Source organism: Accipiter gentilis, chromosome 31, assembly GCF_929443795.1.
Source record: "Accipiter gentilis chromosome 31, bAccGen1.1, whole genome shotgun sequence".
NCBI lineage: Eukaryota > Metazoa > Chordata > Aves > Accipitriformes > Accipitridae > Astur > Astur gentilis.
The window spans coordinates 1,279,432-1,300,339 of NC_064910.1; the positions used below are offsets into that span (position 1 = coordinate 1,279,432).

A 20,908-nucleotide genomic window follows, 5' to 3' on the forward strand; every position below is an offset into this window, starting at 1 on the left:
CTGGAGGCAATGCAGCAATGTCCTGCCATTGCAGTACTCGCAGGTGGTTTTCTTGGGTCTTCCCCATCCAACATAAACTTTTAATTGACCAGAGGAAATCATGTTTCCATCCTTCAGAGCTCTTCATAGTATCTCTGCAGCTTTCCAAGTCCTTTCCAGTATAAGAATGCCAGGGCTACGTTCACAAGAGCTCAGGCTCAGAGTTTTATTGCTCGATGTGGAGATGCCTGGCAGAATATTCCAGCCAGAACAAACACCTGCCAACCCTACAGAGTGCATGGGACACAGCCTCCTAACTCTGACAGGGCTAGGTTTCAGGCCTGGATCTAAGTAATATATGGATAGAGAGTTCCAGTATGTTATAGCAAATGGTTTGTGTTGTCGGTATGCATAATACAGAAGAGAATACATTATCTGGTGTTGTAATAGACATTCTGGTGAGAATTGAGAGCATTTTAAAATTTTTCTCTTTTAAATAATAACTGTCTTTTCCCATTCTTTGCTTGTAGACTGTGGGCAGGTCATTGAAGACTTTTCTAGGGGAGATGGAACCGAGCCAATATGGTCAGGTACTGTACCTACAAATAGCTTGAATATATTTTAATAGTTCATCTTATGCTGCTCTTATGGCTTGATGCTTTCTTTCTGATGACTGCTTTGGATGCTCTCGATTGTAAACTGTTTGAACTTCAGGTCACAAATAACCATGCATATACTGTACATAGCTCAAAAGTAATTTGATTAAATTGAACATTTTAAAATTACTACACTTTCAGCTTTGCAATTCAGAAGTTCTTTATTTCATTGCTCCTGCGTGTTTATTGTGACAAAATAATGATTACCATGCAATCTATAACAACAGTCCCCGAAATTAGGTGCCCAAGAAAATTCAAGCAACTTCTTTTAAGGAAGAACTTTGAAGATTTTCAGTGCAACTTGACATATAAAGAAAAAACCCCTTCATTTGTACCACAATTTGACTTGATTGCTTCAGGGGTATAAACTGCCCACAGGGAAACAAAGTGTTTTTCTTATTCTGAAAAATACAGTCATCGATGAGGGTGGACTACCCTTCCCATGCTGGTCTAACCGGAGCAGCCACTATAGCCCCTGTAAAACAGGCAGAAGAGCAGCTCTTGGGGTGGAGCTCAGTTTGAGTGCTCCCCTGAAAATGCCACCCGTGACCAATTGGGTTTTTTAATGAAGAATAAAACTTGTTTCAAATTAGGGTTTTGCCTGTTAACGTCATTCACCTGCTTTAACGATGTCTCAACTGCAGGTGCAGAGCTGATGAGGGGCCTCACATGAGCACGTATGGTGCAAATAACCCTCTTTGTTTGCAGGCGCGGGCTGCGTGAGGCCACCAAAGGGATCCCAAGGCAAGCCAGGACTGCCAGGAGCCACAGGTGACATTTTGCCTTCGCTTTTGTTTCCCACATACGCTATGTTTTGAGGGGGGTCTTGCAAGGTCGATTAAGGCTGAGCCTTAGCAGGCAGCGAGTTTTAGAAATGACAATGGACAGGAGCATTAACTTGAAGCTGGCAGAGGGATCTAAGCAGCCTGCAGCCCAGGTGGCTGCACCATTCCGGAGCTATTTCTGCCTTTGCTAATGAGCGGCAGCCCTGAAACAGAAGACAGAAAGGACAGCCCATTTGCTACTCTCCACATGCAAGTAAGTGAGAGTATACAGAGAGAGTCTACAAGTTTATTGGTAGAGGGTGTACCAAGGTCTCTCAGAGCTGACTGGACACCTCACAAGGAAAATCCCCAGAGCAGGGTGATAAAAGGCTGCAACGGAGGACTCCGGCAGATCCTTCTTACTATTCCTCCTTGTGCGTTACACAGAGTGCTTTCAGCAAGTGCGAGCCTAAAGTCTTTAACGCGGCTCGGTGTCCTGTCTGATGCAACGCAGTTGCGCTGCCTGTAGCCACGCGCGCCTTCCTTGCAGAGCTGGTCCACCATAGCCCAGAGGGACCTTCTGGTGATTTTGGGCCTTCCCGGTGGCCCAGCACTGAGGGTTCCCCACCTCCTCGAAAAAGGAAGAGGAAGAGGAGGTGGGGACAGGGTCTGAAGGACTCTGTGGGATGGCATCGAGAGAAACACGAACATGTGTGATGAGTGGTCATAACAATTGACCTTGAAGAGGGAACCTCTGACCAGCACTGGTAGTCCCTATAAGCTTATGTACTCCCAGCCTAAGCAATAAAGCTGTTTCTTAGTGAATCCTTCTCATTGCCAGCTGGTAAAGGTACTGACAAAAACCATAACTGGGTCCTTCAGAGTTTGAGAAATGTAAAATTCTTGATGCCCATTCCTGTGCCCCCCCTGCTTTAGCCAAGGTCAGAGAGCTGGACTATAAATTTTAAGGTCGAGCCCTTTTTTTTTCCCAGCACAAGGTCTATTATGGCATGCATGGATTGATGGACTGATTTATCACAGACTAATGGATCTTAAAAGGGAACATTTTATCTCTGTTGAAAGGTGATGCGTATCTCTGACCTATCTTTCCTTAGTCCTAATGCCTTAGTTTGTTGTTAGGATCAATGCTTCTGAAGGTTGTTTTCTTTGCCATCTTTGTAATTTTTTTCTAAGTGTGATCTATTTACTCTTTCATTCATTTAAGCTTGAAGGTTTTTCTTTCAGTGAATACAGTCAGATTTAACTCCTAGCTGTAAGACTGCTGTGACACAAGTGATGCTGGTTTTGTGTGTTTTGTATTTTGTACTCTTGGTTAGCTCTTTAACAAATCTTTCTCTGTCTTTGTCAGCTTATATGTTTCAGTAATTGTAAGATTTGTTTTGCATCCTTTCCCTCCAAAAACTGGAAGAGGCCCCTTGCTGAGCCCAGTGCAGAGCTCTGTCTGTAGCCACCTTTCAGGGTGAGGCAGTTTGGGAGCTGGAAACCCAGGAGGAACAGGACACGGTTTACAACTTGTTGCAGCTTCTTGTTGCTGTAGCTGTGTCAATCTACTTTCCTGGAGCATCATTCCTACCCACATTCTCTGGATTGACACAAAAACATCAACACCTCCTTTACACTGTTTTCATTGTCTGCTTAGAGTGATGTGGTTTTGTCCACAAGATCTCCTGCCTTCTTTTCAGCCCAGATGGAGCTCTGCTATAGACAATCAGGTCTCTCTGTGTCCTCGGTGCTGATAGCACCCCGTACATAAAGCAAGAAGTCGTCTTTATAGTCTCACGCCCTCATGTCCTTGTGTTCCTTTGAAATCCCTGTCGACGTACACAGCCCACCCTAAGTTACATCCTGGTTATTCTGTCGTCTCAAGACCTACATCATTGCTGTTAAATAAAATGTTTTTCTGGTTCAAACGTACAGCTAAAGTGCTTGCAAACTAAACATCGGTCTACTATAAAAACTTTTTCTTACTACTGTTTGGCACAACGTGTTAACACCAGCTAACATTGCATAATGAGTTACTGAAACGTGTGGTAAGCAGTGGTTGCATTCTCCATCTGCTGCCTTCTTTCTCTAACATGGCTTTTTAATTAGTGCAATACTGAACAGAATGGATGAAAGTCAGTTATTACAGATGGGAAACAAGACCAAGATGATATTTGGGTAAGAGGCACATTAGAATTTTTCATTGAGACCTGAAAGCCTAGGATTTTTCCTTTTAATTGCTTTCTGAGAAGTTATTGTTCATATAAAGGAAAGAACAATAGTCCTGTACGGCATGGAGAAAATGCTATCCACACTGCATTGGCTGTTTATGTGCACCTTATCTGTGGTCTTTTTAAAGGTTTCCTTCTCCCCTTCACAAACAACAGCTAAAATTGCAAAAGATCATGGTTAAATAATGGGAATTCAGAAAACTAGAGTAGAAAAAAGTATCAAAATTCAAGTGATCTTTTCCTTGGTTTGTCATAGTTAGCGGTGGAGCGAAACTTGCTTTTGGTGTAATAAATAAATGAGTTGTAACTCATGGTGATGCTAAGCAACAACACTTAAAATGTGAAAGCATGTTGTTGACCCTCAAGCCTGAGCTAGGAACTTAAAGAGTTCAAGGAGCTGGGGAAGGTAGGGAAACAAAGTGTTCCACAGGAATTATTTTCAAAGAACTTCACCAAAAAAATCTTGATCTTGGAATACAGTGAATTAACAAGACTCATGTAATAAAACTGTTGCATGGGGGTGGGGGGGGTGGGGTGGAAATTAAGAAAAGAATCCTACAAAATGCTTGCAGGTTTTGAGATGTTAAGAAACAGTAATACTTACCCAAATGTCAAATACTACATCATAGCCAAGCAAGGTCTCATTTTACCCGTCAGGAGCTGAACATGAGATCAGTGCCAGAGGAACGCTTTTTCAGGGCACAGCGCTGCTTTTACTACTGAAGCTATAGACCTGTACTGTTACAAATATAATAAGTAGGCTAGTTAATTTGTATTCAGTTTCTAGGATGATTAGATCTAACCTTTAGCCTTACATTTCTGGTTTGTGGTTATCTAAACCAGCCCGCTCTTGTTCTGTGATCAGTATAGCAGGGAAGGGAAAAATTTGGCCCTCGTACAGCATCTTGTCTATGCCCGTTTCTGTTGAGCATTCTTCTTCGTCATTGCCTTTTGACCTTAAGCTAAAAACCTTAATTTACAAAATATTAGAAGTGTCCAAAAGTCTGTGAGACTAATTATTTTCACCCTAGTAGTCTCCATATCATTAGTCTTTAAGTCAGGTTAATCCATGTTTGTAAGAGCACTTAGCCTAGATTTTTGGTCCATGTCTTGGGATCTTGAATACTGCTAAAGAGCTACAGTATAATCCCATGAAATTTAAGAAAAAGTTTCATCTCTGCATCCAGAAACACATCATGATGATATTTACCACTACCCTTTCTTACCTTATATGCACATTTCTCTTTTGTTTGTTCAGATCACACTTTCTTACTTTCTTTTCTTTTATATTGTTTAGGTGCAAAAGGTGCAAGAGGATTCCCAGGTGATCCAGGTCCAGTGGGATACCCAGGGCTAAATGGCACACGAGGTGATCCAGGTCGGGAAGGATTCCCAGGTCCTCCAGGTATCTTGAAATAATTTGTCATTCTCTATATGCTTTTGACTTCTTCACTACAGTCACTGAAACACAAAAACTTGATTCCAGATACATTTTTGACTTATCTTCCCTTCCACATTCAAACAATAAACTATTATACAAAACTGCTACTTTTCAAATCCAAAAGGATTTCCTGCAACTTCTATAATGATGAAAAGTAACATAGATGCCAACCTTTTAAAATCTACTTTATAGTGAAAAATTATAAATGTGATAGTAAAAATTCATTAAGTTCATGTAGAAATAAAGAAATTCAATAACAAGATACTTCAGATTCCAAATGGAATATATTCAGAATAATGATGCAGAAAGCAAGAAAATACTAGTATTAGTATTTCTATTTAACTTTTTCCAACATTAGTATAAATTATACTGGACATATCAAAGGCGGAGTACTAGCTACTCACCTTGCCCATAGATGACTGGGTTTCCAAACATTGTTTGCAAGTGTTCAGTGTCTGTCATATTTTATGCTAGTCTGTAATAGGTACAGATTAAATCCCAGGGCTTCTGTATCTCTCCAGCAGTTCCAGGACATCCAAGAACGCATCAGTTAATTGCATGTATAGTCAGTCTGTTCGTAGATAGTAAGTCAGATGAGCCTAAAATAGTGCTCCTGCACACACGTGTAATAAGCTGCAGTGGGTGTGTTCACAGATCATCGTCAGTCCAGCAAGAGTTACTGCCAGAAACTACCACTTCCCTGTGGCTGACCAGGTTAATTTGGTCAGAGAAATGGGCACTGGGGGGTTTTTGTAGCACAATTCAGAAGCCATTGATGCATCTTAATTTAGGAGCTCTTTAGAAATTCTCTCCATCTATCTCTTTTCCAAGTCCTAAATCCTCACAGGTACCAAAGTGCTGCAAACTATCCCAAATCCAGTGCCCAGGTGCTGCTTTGCCCTAAGGCAGCACACGACCTGAAATTATTCTCTAGGCTCATCTACTGCATGAGTAGTAGCAAAACAGAAGGCAAAAGGAGGGTCGTTGCATGTCCTGGTCAACAGGCAAGGGATGCATTGTAGAACATGGCTCTGTGCAGCGTAGGGCAGGACCACGCACTTGTACTTCCCCTGCTAAGCTCTGCAGAGTGCTCTAAAAGCTGAATTAGGGCTCCCATACCATACGGCCCAGGGTGGTCAGCACTCAGACCAATTTTCGGCAGTCTTCCGTACTGTCTTTCACTGGTGCTTGGACTTAACTTCCAGTCCGGGTCCAGTTTCCCAGTCCACAAGAAGCCTTTCCCCTGTCATTTGTGGTAAGGGGAGCTCGTGCCCTCCCGGTCGTTCACCGGTGGAGGACGGGGACGGCGATGTTCCTCCATGGAGGGCGTGAAGCGACTGGCGTTGGTGCTTCAGGTGTGTGGGGAACAGCAACAGCGATGACCCATCCGGGCAGCTCCCCCAGGTCTTCCCAGTTTACCAATACGCATTCACTCCTCATTTATTCTTTTAAATTTGACTCCCTGAAATGTCTTACCCCTGCTGTGTATCAAACCAGGTTTTTGTGTATAGGAACCGGTTTTTTGTCCTTGCAGAATAAGATGTTTATAAAATGCTGCAATAGCTGTGACAAAATAGTTGCACAGAAGTAACTGTGCTCAGAGCTGGGGATCTTTCATCACCCAGGCACCAGGTATCCTGAGGGGTCACCTGTAAGTCCTCCCGATTTCCACGTTTGGTCAAATGTTCTTATAAATGCTACGTGGTTTAAAAACCTTTATATAAGACTTTGTTTGATTCTACAGGTTTCTGCGAAGAACAAATGACAAACTGAATTGCAAATTACAATAATATAAGAAGCGATATGATGGTGTATCTAGGATTTGAACTCCCAACATTTGTAGCAAACCCTGTGACGCCTAGTCCCTGTTTTATTTATAGGTTTTACTGGGCCCAGGGGAGACAGGGGCCCCAGCGGTCTGCCTGGACTGCAGGGACACCCAGGCCTTCCAGGAAATCCCGGCGCTCCGGGAGTGCCAGGACCGAAGGGCTTTCCCGGTGACGTGTTAGGAGCGGCAGCAGGTTCCCGAGGGGATGTCGGGCTCCCCGGCTTTCCAGGGTTGAAAGGCCTGCCAGGAGATCAAGGAGTACCGGGAGCTAGAGGTAACAGCTACTTCAAATGAAGAAATGTTTGGGTAAGAGTGTGGTATAAACGTAGCCAAGTTATAGAGATGTGAGAGCAGTAAGAGACCGTGTTAGGACGCGTTGGAGGTACTGGTGACCCCCACATCAAATCCCCAGTGCCTGACGATCTCCCATCCCTTCCCCATCTACCTCAACTGTTACCAATGTGCCTGGCACCTCCGAACACCTTGTGGAGATCCATTGCTTATGACCAGCGCTCCTTCACGTTGCAGTGCATGGAATCGGCTACTGTAGGATACCAGAGAACCAGATTTTGCTCATCTTTCTTGTGTTCAGGTGTACTGTTAATTTTTCACACTGTAGTTAAGGGAATGGTGCTGGAGTCGTGATCCTGACTTTTCACTTACATACTGTGTACTCCTGAGATTGTTTGCCATGCCGGAAGATGTTTGGATAATACGTGGCTTTGCAGAATAGCAAATTGCACTAGTGCAGAATTCGTAAATTTTAACTAGGAGGACATAGTGTTTAGTAAATGTTAATAAGCCATTTTACCTGGTCAGTCTTTGGGCACTCAGAAACAAGAAAAAGATAATATTATATACTTATTCATAACTTCGGGGTGTTCATTTTATTTCATTATTTCACAGAGCTTAAAAAACATGCTAAACTCCCTATAGAAAACAGAGAAAACCATAGCTTCTCTACAAAATCTGAGTTTGTCACTCTGAATTCTGTGGAGGGCTTTCAAAAGCACACGTGGGAATTAAGCATCCCCTGCTACACCATTTCAAGAGCATTTAGACACATAGTTAAATTTAGGATGCCGATTACCCCCTTGCCCTGTTGTGGGAGTGAGAAAGGAGTAGTAATTGAGTGACTAACTCAAAGCAAGGAGCTGTATCACAGGAGCCTGGTTTGGAGACTCTTCTCATGGTTTTCAATACAAATAGAAAAAAGAAAATAAGAGTATCATCTTATGTGAGTTATTTGAAGTGGGGAGAGCTGGTTTCACCTTCAGTAGAGCCCCCGAGTGAAGGAAAGGGATGAAGGCAGCTCTGTGGCACTTGGCAAGTTTGAGAAAAGACAGAAGACGTCACTAACACCTCTGAAAATGGGAAGAAATTCAAGGTAAAACATGGATTGGAAAGGAAAAAAAGTTGTGTGACTTTGTACCTTCTTTCTAAGCATTTCTGTAGTTTTCAGTAATAATAAGTACAGTGAAAAGAAAAAGCATTACTAGTTTGTCTGATCTTGGTTTATTTTAGTTCTGACAGAATGGCTCCAAAAAAACCATGGGAATTTTTGTATGAGTCTTTTTTTCTTTTAGTTTTATGTGAAGTAGCTAGTGATTCCTTGATATTATCTATGCCACTTAAACTACTAGCCCTTCTGAACAGAGGGCTAAAGCCTGTATTTTGTCATTGAGAAAACTCACCTTATGTGACCTCAGTTATAAAGCACACCTAACTGCAGTCAAGCCAATGGACCTACACTGATGTAAAACCTGAATAAAGAGAAGCAGATTCACTTGGCCTAGATTTTAAGTGCCGTGTACTTTTGAGGTCTTGTATGCTGCTGCTTCTCCAATCTGAATGCAAAGCAGGCATTACCTTTTAAATCTTGACACCCCCTTTGCTCTTACATTGTAGAGATGTAAATTTTCACCCAGTGCACTGTCATGTAGAATCAGGGCCTTTTTGCTTAGGAATTTGTATGAATCTTGTAACAATGCCTTGTAACGACCTTACTTGAAAATTTCTGAACAACACAAACCCAGAACCCACTGTCTGCCTTAAATGTTCCCATTCCTTCCCATCACATTTTAGAAAAGATACAGAGCATTATTTCAGTGGTTCAGTCACCTCCTTGATTTGATTCTTACAAAGATGTATGTGATAGAGAGAGAGGTCAGGAATTACAGAATTATTGGGGTTAAAAGTGGAAGAGACCTGTTCCATCTATATCCACCTGGTGCCAAATTGTTTCCATTCATTTGAAGGAGCCAGTCAACCCTTCCGATGCAAATAATGAGATCAGTACTGGTAATGTCAATTATTTTAAAACTAATGAGCAGTCTTTTAATTTGCTTTTCCTGTTCTTACTGAATTTTCAGAGGAAGAACATGCCCTGAAAGACCAGTGCACGCACAGAAGTAATACGTAGTAATCGACTCTCTAGATATTTATGCTCTCTAATGCATGATTATGGTACTTTAGGAGCGGATGGTAACCCAGGTTTGCCAGGACCCAAAGGAGATCCGGGGCCGCAAGGTCTCCCTGGCTTGATGGGACTGCCAGGAACACCAGGAACACGTGGATTCCCAGGGCCACCAGGAAACCCTGGGCCAGACGGCAGGCCTGGGTCTCAAGGACCTGTCGGTGAGGAAATACCGCGGTCCTGCGTCACTCCTCCTGCCAGTGCTCCGTGGCAGGGCAACCGTATGGTTTCCACAGCGGGAAGTTAAGCTTGGGGTTGTGGCACGTGCCACGCTTTAATTCCCAGCCGGGGAGATGACAGTAATAGTGCAGATGCTGCGACTGCAAATTGTGCTGGTATCGCAGGTGGGAGGTGGGGGGGGGGTGGTCCTCGCTAGCAGAGCTGCTGCTTTTCCTTCCACAGCCACCTACCAAGCCAGGTCAGAGCTTGCTGGTGGCAGACTGGGAGAAGGGAGCTACCGAACGGGAGTAGTCTTACGGAGAAGGGGCTTAATTCAAAGAGGGGAAGGTCCTGCTGGGAGTGGGTACAGAACCAAGCTGGTAGCAGACTGGTTTGTGTTGATGAGCTACTTTGTCTTTATAATCGTTTCTGCAATTCTTTTCTGAAAAAAAAAATAAAAAAATCCTAATTTCCCCCCCTCCCTCAACATGAAGCTGGTGGGATAGCAGTTTTCTCCCTCTTGAGCTACTTTGTATGAAATCATCACGTGTGTCCAAACGCTTTTTAATCTCCCTGTTGGCGTGTTCACACGGCAGGTCCACCTGGTGCTAGGGGAGAAGATGGTGAGCAAGGTTTTCCCGGCCCCGTGGGCCTGAAAGGTCTATCCGGTGACAAAGGTGAAATGGGTTACCCGGGATTACAAGGTATACCTGGCGTGACTGGTCCCCCTGGCATAAGCGGACTGGCTGGCTTTCCAGGAGATAAAGGTGAGCTCTGAACAGTTGCTTTGAAAAAAAGTAATGTTGCTTACAGCTGTTCTGTGCTGAGATGGACAGCACGTGTTCTCTGCTGGGCCACCTCTGTTTAAAACAGACGAATTAGGGTCGTGTGCCTAATATATTCTAAAATCACTGTCTGTTTTCCCCTGTGTTGTGCTTGGCAAAATGCTAGCTTGTGACATGCAGCCCTATTTAGAAAGGCAGTGGCTGTTTTATTTCTCCTTTTAAAAAATATACAGTATTTACTCTTTTCTCTCTCCAAAAGTCCTTCCCTTGTCCCAGTCCCACTGGCTCTCAGGGAAACTGAAGAGATGTTTCTCCAAACCTTTGCTTTAAAGTTTTTTTAAAGCTGGCAGTTGTGTACTGAGCAATGCCAGACACAAGACCTCAATGTTTACTTTTACCAGGATACTAATCTTACATATAGAGAAGGTGAGATTCTCACTTGCCAGCCACAAAAATGCTATGTATAATGCAAGTTGTCTACATCATGCAGGGAGTTTCAGCAGGATTCCACTCCACTGAAGCCAAGTTAAACGCAAAGAGGGGGCGAATGCCTAAAAATGCATGTTGCAATTCCATCAGTTGGAAAGATAGGACTTTCTTCCTTGGACAGCTCTGGAGTACTGATCAGCTCTCACTGGGGAGGAATGAAGATCTCTTTGTTAGCATGACCTGTGTAAAACAGCGTCCTCTTCTTTAGAAAAGGGAAGCATGGGAATTTTTGGTGAGAAAGGGCCAGGCTGTCCTAGACCCATGATTTGTATCTCTATATGTAGAAGAACGGACTGACTACAAACCTTGTGCGGAACTAGGTGCCTTTCTCTAGCTCGTCTGTAGGAGGGGGGTTGAACTGATCTTTCAGAAGAAAGACTAAGTTCTGGTCATCTCCACAACATCTCCTCTTGGCCAGCTGAGGCAGTTCAGGGTACCCCTGCCCTTCTCTACCTCTCGGAGAGCTTGGGTGCCTGATCTAGAGCTGCAGATTGCCCTAGGCGTCACGGCACCCAAAAAAATAGGTACTGCTTGCCGCACTGAAGTTTTCGTACCATTTTAGTCATGTGTTGCTCGTTAACATTGACGTAGTTTGCAGAAATCTGAGTGAGGTAACAGTTCTCTTCCCGTTCTTTCTTTAAAGGCTTAAAAGGTTCATCTGGCATCGATGGTTTCAAAGGCATGACAGGCCTAAAAGGAAGACCGGGCATCAAGGGAATCAAAGGAGAATTTGGCCCGCCGGGGGCCCAGGGCGATAAAGGCTCAGTGGGTGCACGTGGCTTTAAAGGTATTTGCTTATGGGTGGTACCAGTGTGTTTGGTTTTCACATCTGGAGAACTATTTTGCAAGGACACAAAGATGACACATTTTTCACATGGTATATTTAGCTCCTCCACATTCCTCCACTGATTTCACACATGGGCCTCTGGCCGAGAGGCCTGGATTTTAGGCTCAGGGAAAGGTTACTTCTTTGTGAATCTTTATACGTTTAAGGTTGGAGACAGACATCTCATTATTCAGCTGAGCTCAGATAGTGGCACCTCTGGGCTAGTACAGAACTCAACAGGGCCTTTTCCCAAGAAGCATAAGGTGTTTGGGGTAAAAGACTCAGATTTTGCTCCAGTTGCACTGTAAAGGCACTGAAATATTCAGAAAACCAGGCAATTACGTAGTTAAAAGTCACAAACATATCAGCTGATATCATCAGTAAAATGAAAACTCTTAACTCGGTCCTCTCTTTGCATACAACTATCTTTAAATACATGCTTTACCACAAGGCCAAAATGTTCTTTCTAGGGACCCTGAGATAGGTACTTAAGAAAAAGCAGTCTGCAGTTCAAAGGCTGCAAAACAGTGCTGCCAGTAATTCAGGGGAGGTCTGAGCAAAAGGCAAGTGTGAAAACAGCCCCTGTGAAGAGAAGTGCAAATCTGCTTCTTGGTGAAGAAGTCTAAGACAGTGCATGATCATAGGAGACAGGTCTGGGTGGCTGGCCTGTCTCTGCATCCCACAAAGAACTAGAGAGTCATACAGTCTATTTGGGTCCTTTCTTCAGGATATTATTTACTACTAACCTTCAAATCAAGAAAATAACTGATAACAAATCCAAACGCTTTCTTTCGCCCAAGGCTTTTTGACTGAGAGTTTCTCTTTCAGGGGAAGTAACCTACTTTTCTGTGCTTTCTCCATTGTGCTTTTTGTTTTGTTATAAACACATGACACCTAAGTGATCTGCTGGGAGGTAAATTATCTGTCACAGAGGAGTCTGGGTCCAGCTCCCCAGGGTCATATGTACAAAAGTTTAACTCAGTTTTCGTGTTTTCTTATGCTTGACTGTTCTGCTGACACGTTGTATTGACACAGGTAACTTTTTATGCAAGTGGATTTTCCATAGCTTGTGCAAGATTTATCTATTAATCCCTTTTTGCTAAATTCACTCTTCTGTTCGCTTTTTCCAACTCAGGGCCGCTGACTAGCTTTTTGTAACATGGTTGGGGTTTTTTACCCTTTAGGTGACCGTGGAGATCAAGGCCCCCCGGGAGAACCCCCAAAGCTCAAGCCCAGCCTGATGTTGGAAGTTAAAGGTGAAAAAGGAGACGTTGGAGAAAGGGGCACAAAGGGATTCTTTGGCTTAAAAGGTCAGTGGTCACAACAAAACAAAGCAAGCACATTCAGGACTATGGATCGGTGTCCTTTCTCAGTTACCATATTAAATATTCCCCACTCGCCGTACCACTGCGCTGCAGCCCCCCCAGCAAAGTCTCCGACAGCGAAAGCTGAGCTCCCGGCTGCGTTTCACGGAGCCACCCCCGAGGAAAGCCGCGTGGGTTTATGTCGCGTGTGTGTGCTGCCTTTTTGTACTAGCGCGTCATGGTGCCAGGCTAGCAGGAAAACTTCTTGCACGCAAGCAACTGCGTGTCAGCCTTCCCAGCTCTAACAGTTTTAAGTCCTTATTTTTCTTCTTCCCCGCCTGCAGGTAGCAAGGGAATGCCAGGCGTTCCCGGAAAGACGGGAACTCCAGGGTCCCCTGGGCATCCCAGCTACGTGGCCGGTGTGAAAGGGGACATCGGTGCGAAAGGGCTGACAGGTCTGAAAGGCTACCCTGGTCCAGCCGGCTCTCCTGGCATCAGAGGCTTCCCTGGCAGCACCGGCGGCAGGGTGAGTTCATGCCCGTGAGGGAATAAAGGTGTCCTTGTGCCGGCATTCGGCTTCTCTAGGGAGTGGCGCTCACCCCTTGAAATTGCGCTGAACAGATAGAAATGCAATAAAAATTGAATAGAGAGATCAAATATTTTTGCTCGATCCCTCCAACGTTCATTAAGCAGAGTCCTTTCTTTTCTCCTTGGGAGACATCCAAATTTCATGCGCCAGCTTTTTGCTGATGAGAACCCAGGCAGTTCCTTCTAGGTCCTTGGTCCTGTTGCTGTAGCTGTTGGTACAATTATTCTCAGCGCTGGGCTTACTCTTCCCTTTCTCCCAGGACTGATGGTACCACTGCCAAAAATTACTCACTGTCACTCATCTAACAGTAGAAGAGAAGCGTCTAAGAATCTCAGCTCCTAGAGGGTAACTCACCATTATTCACTTTGGCTGCAAAATAAGTTACACTGCAAGAAATAAACTCTTAAAAAAGGCCTGACAGTTGACTCACAGACATAGTTTATTTAAGAGAGCCAAAAACTACGTTCCTTTTTCAGGTAGTTTTGCCCTTAGATTTCAGTAGAACTTTTTCCTAACCAAGGATTGCAGGACTGTCGTGTTTTAACACCAGCCGGCAGCTAAGCCCCATGCAGCAGGAGGATGGGGGGAAGAGAATTGGAAGGGTAAAAGTGAGAAAACTCATGGGTTGAGATAAGAACAGTTTAATAATTGAAATAAAATAGTAATAACAATAACAATAATGTAATGAAAAGGCAAATAAAAAAGAGAGAAATAAACCCCCAGACAGACAAGTGATGCAAATGAAAATGATTGCTCACCACCAACAGACAGATGCCCAGCCAGTCCCCGAGAAGCAGCCGCCCCGCCAACCTTCCCCCTAGTTTTATTGCCGAGCATGACATCATATGGTCTGGAATACCCCTTTGGCCAGTTGGGGTCAGCTGTCCTGGCTGCGTCCCCCCCAACTCCTTGTGCCTCCCCAGCCTCCTCGCTTTTTGCAAGCACTGTTCAGCAATAATGAAAACATCCCTGTTTCCAGCACAAATCCAAAACCTAGCCCCATACCAGCTACTATGAAGAAAATCAACTCTATCCCAGCTGAAACCAGCACAAGGACTCACCACCATGTATGTGTAATAGGATGTTCTCAATTTCAAACTTGTCCCTTGGTTTGTAATGGTTCGGTTTAACTGGTGTCAGCCAAATGACTCTATAAAGTACCACGGAAATTCAAAAATGGTAAATTTAATAGCCTTTTTTTCAATATTTCCAAATTGCGCTGCTTGGAAGGTTGAATAAATCCTCACCCTCGTTTACTGATACCTGTTTTCAATCATATGATAGGGAGAAAAAGGTGTTCCAGGAATTTCAGGCCATTTTGGTACTCCTGGCTCACATGGTGAAATAGGTGAGTTTGTTCTCTGATCTGAGCGCTCTTTGTATTCATTACCCATCAAGTTCTGAAGAGTCTTAGGGGGTCTTCAGTCTTAACGAGTCTTTGTACAGTCTTACAGAATGATATTGTAGATGTGGGACGCTGTGAAAAGGTTAATACTGTTAAATTCATGCAACATGTACTGTCTACGGATAAATCCATCCATGGCAGGGAGAGTGGCTGTTGTAAAGACTTTGTGGTTTTCTTTCTTTAACTTATTCCTCTTTTATTCTAGAAAGATAATAATTACTGAATTTTGCCTCAGAAGTTGCAATTCCTTCAAAACAGGAAATACAGTTTAAGTTAAAGCCTTACTGCTCATGTGTTCATTTTTGCTTAAAATAGGTGAGCCGGGAGATACTATAAACTTACCAGGAATGCCAGGCCTTAAAGGGGACGTTGGTGTGCCAGGCTTAACAGGTATTAATTTCACAGTTGCTCTGAATGTATTACTTTTCACATACTGAAGTCCACAGAGGAAGGGAGGGGGAGCTTACCGTGGGCTTTTGGTGGCTGTTGAACCCGTGCTCTCATGACAGCTCCTGAAGAGGTTCATCTTTTCTTTGTTGAAATGAGTATGTGCTGTGTTTACCTCTTCAACTGAAAGTACAGTTATAGCAGTAAACATCAATCATGTGCAACTCCAGTAAACATTTCTTTTTTTTTTTTTTTTTTTTTTTTTTTTTGCCATTGATGACAAAAGGAACAATATCAGGCCATGATGATGGAAGATGGGATAGCAGTCAGGTCAATTTTGGATTGGGTTGGTTAGGCAATGTACTAAAATTTCCCTGTGCATGAAGTACACTTGAACATCAGTGTTATATTCCACATAATTTGGGGAGTACTTTTAAAAACAAATTCAGTGATGGTTTGGCCAGCATGGTGTAGATGACTACTGATACTCCCAGATTATGCAAGCACCCTGACTAGAAGAATATTTTTATGCGGCAAGACCAGGACCCATTCAGTAACCAACTTCACATTATGCTTGTTATCTTAGGGTTGTATACAGATTATGAAAAGAATATGCTGGTTTTGTGGTTTTCCAGGCACAAGAGGCAGCACAGGACAAAAAGGCGAAGGCGGTGATCCTGGTTTCCCTGGTATTGAAGGCCTCAAGGGCACGCAGGGTATCCCTGGCTCTGTGGGACAGGAAGGTAAAATATTCTTTTTAATGCTCTAAAGAATAAAACTGTTTAAGAAGAGAAAGACAAAGAAATCTTTTTTCCCTCAAAAGAAAGTCATTAAGTTTTTTAATATGTTGATCATGCTGTAAGTTGGTAAAGAGCAGTGAAAAGGATGTGGAACTCGTGGTAGTACTTAAGAGGAAATTCCAAAAACTTAACTTCATACCAGTTTTACCTTTTTTTATAGCGATCATGTGTCTGGTCAAAGTGTCGTATTGCTGGCATATTCGGGTATTCTGATGCTGTCTCAATACCACAAAGAGATGGGCTTTTCCCTGCTGTTTTCTGCCATAAATGAAGTCAGTATCCCACAGGACCCAGTAACCCCCAGTTACTCAGGAGCCTTTGAGCCAGGCTCGTTGCCTGACTGCACAAGAGTACCAGGGAACCGAAGTCAGGTTCGACTCTGGCTGGATCATGAACTCAGGGCTTAAGAACGTGTCTTATTGCAGGACAATCATGAAAATGTTCTTTCAGAGCAGTTGCTCCACATTTCTCATATAATTATAGGGCTTATAAACTCCAGCCAAGACTGGAGCAGTTTCGGCAGGTACCTGACTGGGAAACTGTCCTTGTCCGCTCAGCTTTCCAGTTGGAAAGGCGAAACAGATGGCAGCAGAAGAGGAACCTGAGGTGAACATAAATGAAATTACTTATTGTAACTGGCAATAGAAGTAAAATTATCATTTCAATAAGGAAATGATAATTTCCTCAAACACAGAGGAGCCCACTGTGTTTCTTAGGTTGTCAGAAACCTGAAGTTTGTAACAAATTGTTCTGCTACGCCTTGCCTCTCCTACCTTTGCTCTCTTTAGTTTTCTTCCACTTGGATGAGCGGAGCAGTGTCATACAATGACATTAGGAGGGGAAAGCCTTCGTATTGCTACCAGCGAGAATGGAGGTAGCCCAAGTCCGTGTTTTGGGCTATCGGTTTTAAGGACACTCATGAGCAATGATTCATCATTGTTGCGCAGGTTTGCCAGGACTGGTCGGCCCCCCAGGGCAGCAAGGAAGCACCGGGACACCTGGATTTCAGGGCGAAAAGGGAACTCCCGGCTGGCCTGGCTTACCGGGACAAGCAGGTACTTGTACAGCTTCAGCTATTCGCTCGCTTCAGTGTTAGCACTTCCTAGTGTTCTTTTGGGGTAAAGAAGAAGGGAGCTTTTTGCCATTCAGGGTTCCTTCTAGCAAACATTTATTCCTCATAAGGTCCAGGTGCACTAACCAAGACCCATGGCTTCTGAAGGACTGGTGTCTGCCGAGCTCACTTTAACTGCTGATGACCTCCCTCAACCAGGAAAGCAGTTTACAGGAAACTTTTTCATTTTTTGTGACAGTTGGGAAGAAAAAACAGAAGATTATATAAAATGCAGCAAGAGTAGTGATATACAGTAGTAGAATATTATGATGTGGCATTAGATAGCAAACAATATGTTTGTCCTAAATCATCATCAAAAACTGCGAACTGATCCAACATCTGGTTTTAAGGATGATACATGGCTCAGGCAGAATTCTGCTATCAAAATATAGGTGATAATTTAAAAATGAAGCTGTTTGTTTGTATCACAGGAGCTCATTGGTTGCCACCTAATTCCTTAATATACTAAGCAGATTTTTTTCTACAGTACAGCCAGAAGTTGCCCTGCTTTTAGTAAGATTCATCTATCTGAATCTGCATCAAATCTAAGCTAATATGGTTATGAAGGCTGCCTTTATAGGCAGTGAAGAGAGAGACAGACACTTAGTTTTTGAAGGTTCATTTGTGCTCCAGAGCTCTGGCCACTCATTAGGGATACCTGTCTAGCTTTAACATCACGCTTAACACTTTGACAGGTACAAATAGATAGGATAAATTTTACTTTTAACAGCAGCAGCAGCTATTAGATGTTCTGTTGTTTTTTTTTAAATGAGGCAGTGTGAATTTCTCCTGAAGAGAGCTTCATTATAATCACATTTAGAGCCTACAATTATGCCATAATTGTCTTGGTTTGAGGATTTTGGAAAACTAAATAGTTATTAACAAAATTGTGGCAGCAAGACTGGAACGAATGGCATGCTACCAGATGGATCAGAGATATTTTTTTTAAAAACTGGCATAGCGAGTTTATTGGGTAATAACAAAATTTGCCAATCACAAAACCATAGTGTGGTGTATTTCATAATAAGCTTATTGTAATGAATTAATTTGCATATAATACACAAGATTTTAACACAGAATAGTATTTATTCAAGCGTTTGAATTTTTTGCCTATGAATATAAACAGACTCATAGAAACTATTGTGATAATCATGAATGCAATTTTAAAACAGGCTTGCCTGGCTTAAGAGGAATCAGTGGACTGCATGGTTTACCGGGCACTAAGGGCTTACCAGGATCGCCAGGTAAGTGAGACTCTTACTCTGCCTCTTCACAGGCACAACGCTGTGCTGGCTGCAAGTCTGGTCGGCGAGATCTTCGCAGTGTGACTTTAACTGTGTCATCCAAAGCCCAATGTGGAATTTGCTTCATTATTGTGGGCTCTGGCAAACAACTTCATATGCTGTGTGCTGCCACACAGATGGGTTAGAACACAGCTTCCAATCATAATTTCCTTTCCTCTTATTAAGTTAAAGCCTCAAGGCCTTTTTTTTCCCCATTACGGGCCATTTTTCCAACGAGCCATTACAGACTCACGTATTTAGTGAACCCACATGCTCTATATATGTACATTAGCATGCTGGCACGATGTTACACGCGGAAACGTTTCAGCTTCCCTCTGTATTTTGTACAACTCCACAACAGGTCCGGACGGCTACGGCTCTGCAGGAGTCCCAGGTGCCGTGGGTGACAAAGGCGAAGCGGGAGAGCCGAGCAGAGTGGAAGGCAGCCGAGGCCCTCCGGGTCAGAAGGGAGAAAGAGGCGTTCCAGGTTCGTGTTCCGGAGAACGGGATTGTAGGGATTGGCGCTCGGAAGATCTCGCGATGTACGGAAAGAGAAGGGTTAAGGGAGGCGGGATGACCGACAGGCAGTATATAAGGGCGTGACGCAGTTGAATAAACGCCATTTGCAGCATCCTCATATTGGTGTCAGTGCTCTGTGGCCCAGGGTATGGTGGACCCTGTGCCGAGTCCCACGGGGTGATCAGACGAATGTCTACAGGGATCTACTTATTATTTGTTTCAGCAGTGGGTGTTACAGGTGTCACAAAATGCAGTATAGTGTGGGCAGCTGTATAGGAGAGCTGTCTCGGCCATCAGCTCCCAGAATACTTTTAATGAAGCTCCAGTTACACAAACGCGATGGCTTTTCTTTCTTTTTGTTGCAAATCTGCCAATGTTTGCTGTTCTTCTGAAAGCCTCGCTGTCTGTCAACGTGTGATCGTCCCACTGATCCCTCCTGGGCATTATTCCCATGCCCAGCACCACCAGCCCTCGCGCAATGGAAGCGTATGGCCTTCCCACTTGAACCTACCTTGCTGTAGTGAGCTGCGCTTATCAGCAGTTCTTCCATCAGGGAGCCACCGGACTGATGAATCAATTACAGGGAGGGGGTTTAAAAAGTCTTCCAACATTTTGACTCTGAAAGGATGAAGGACTAGCATAGATACAAAACCTTACTGCCTTTGCCTGCTTGGTTCAATGGCTCATTCCTATTCTTTTGTGTTACACTTTGTTGTTGCTAACATGCTGTGCCATCTCAAACACCATTCAGAGATTTATTATCAAGCATTGGAAGAAACAGCTATTTCACATACCTCGTTCATGTTTGTTTGTCAGATTTAAATACTATTAATTTTTTAAAATGAACAAACAAAAGGGGCTTTGTGGCTTCCTGACAATTTGAATCTACTTAAAAGAATAATCTGTCATTGGTGGGCCAGATTTTTGGCCATTTAACAGTTTTCATCTACAGAGAACTTCTTGGATTCAAACTTTTGGTTTTAACTGACTCCAGAAAACCCTAAGTGTCTGTGACCCCTGACTCCACAGGACACAGAAGAACAAAGCTGCTTTCTTGTCTGCTAGGATATTTTGAGTACTTCCGATCTTGAAATATTTTACCTGGCAGACAAGACTATTAGCATTCCACACTGTGAGATGTAATTAGCTATCCAGAGAGCTTTGGCACAGAACTAGTATTTGGTTCTTTTAAGAAAAACCTCCACAACATCATCTGAAAAGATAAAACAAAAATCAGTGGGAACTGCAGGTGTTTTCCATTTTGAAAATCCCATTCTTTAGCCTAAGGTGAGTCCTTATAATTGCAATTGTGCATTTTCTTTGCAGCGCTGATCATTTTGTCTCTTCCTTTCAGGAGTCCACGGCCCCTTTGGCATTCCTGGGCAGGAAGGATTTCCAGGGCCTCCTGGGATTTCAAATATATCAGGATATCCTGGTGATAAAGGCTCCCCAGGTCTAGATGGTGTGCCAGGTAATTCATGCCTTGTTCCCCTCAGACAACAATAAAAGATTAAGTACAAGGTTGTGCCCTCAGGCAATAATAGAAGCTTAAGTACTGGGTTAGAAACAGCAGTCATTATTATTTCTGCGTTGATTCAGTAGAATATCCGAACTAAACACAGCACTAAAGTGCATGAACAATTGTTGGACAGAACTAATAGTACATAAGATAATAGGGACAGACCTCTTGAAAGCAGAAGGCAGTTCCTCCAGGTCATCCTGATGGAAGGGTTTGATTTTCATGCAAATAACAGATTTAATCATCCAGAATTCTCTTAACAACTTTCAGAAGCATTATGCTAATTTACTACTTCAAAAACTGAGGTCTGTGGCAGGCTTGCAAGTCTACAGAATATTTTCTTAATCACTTACA

General features: G+C 43.3%; 1 protein-coding gene and 1 long non-coding RNA gene across 2 annotated transcripts in view; one reads left to right on the forward strand and one right to left on the reverse strand.

The window, feature by feature from the left end:
• Positions 1-20,908, forward strand: part of COL4A2 (collagen type IV alpha 2 chain) — a 141,305-nt gene that overhangs the window by 110,908 nt on the left and 9,489 nt on the right. The window contains exons 25-40 of the mRNA XM_049834053.1: positions 510-569; positions 1,344-1,406; positions 4,931-5,038; positions 6,955-7,176; positions 9,378-9,539; positions 10,134-10,304; positions 11,455-11,598; positions 12,822-12,947; positions 13,286-13,467; positions 14,815-14,878; positions 15,251-15,325; positions 15,958-16,065; positions 17,070-17,177; positions 18,406-18,477; positions 18,878-19,003; positions 20,390-20,506. Of these exons, the coding sequence (XP_049690010.1) occupies positions 510-569; positions 1,344-1,406; positions 4,931-5,038; positions 6,955-7,176; positions 9,378-9,539; positions 10,134-10,304; positions 11,455-11,598; positions 12,822-12,947; positions 13,286-13,467; positions 14,815-14,878; positions 15,251-15,325; positions 15,958-16,065; positions 17,070-17,177; positions 18,406-18,477; positions 18,878-19,003; positions 20,390-20,506 (1,908 nt within the window). The remainder of the gene's footprint in view (positions 1-509; positions 570-1,343; positions 1,407-4,930; positions 5,039-6,954; positions 7,177-9,377; positions 9,540-10,133; positions 10,305-11,454; positions 11,599-12,821; positions 12,948-13,285; positions 13,468-14,814; positions 14,879-15,250; positions 15,326-15,957; positions 16,066-17,069; positions 17,178-18,405; positions 18,478-18,877; positions 19,004-20,389; positions 20,507-20,908) is intronic.
• Positions 14,901-16,976, reverse strand: LOC126052840 (uncharacterized). Its single transcript, XR_007510159.1, has 3 exons — positions 16,650-16,976; positions 15,403-15,505; positions 14,901-15,007 (listed from the first exon to the last, which is right to left on the reverse strand). It is a non-coding gene; the product is annotated as an uncharacterized LOC126052840 (long non-coding RNA).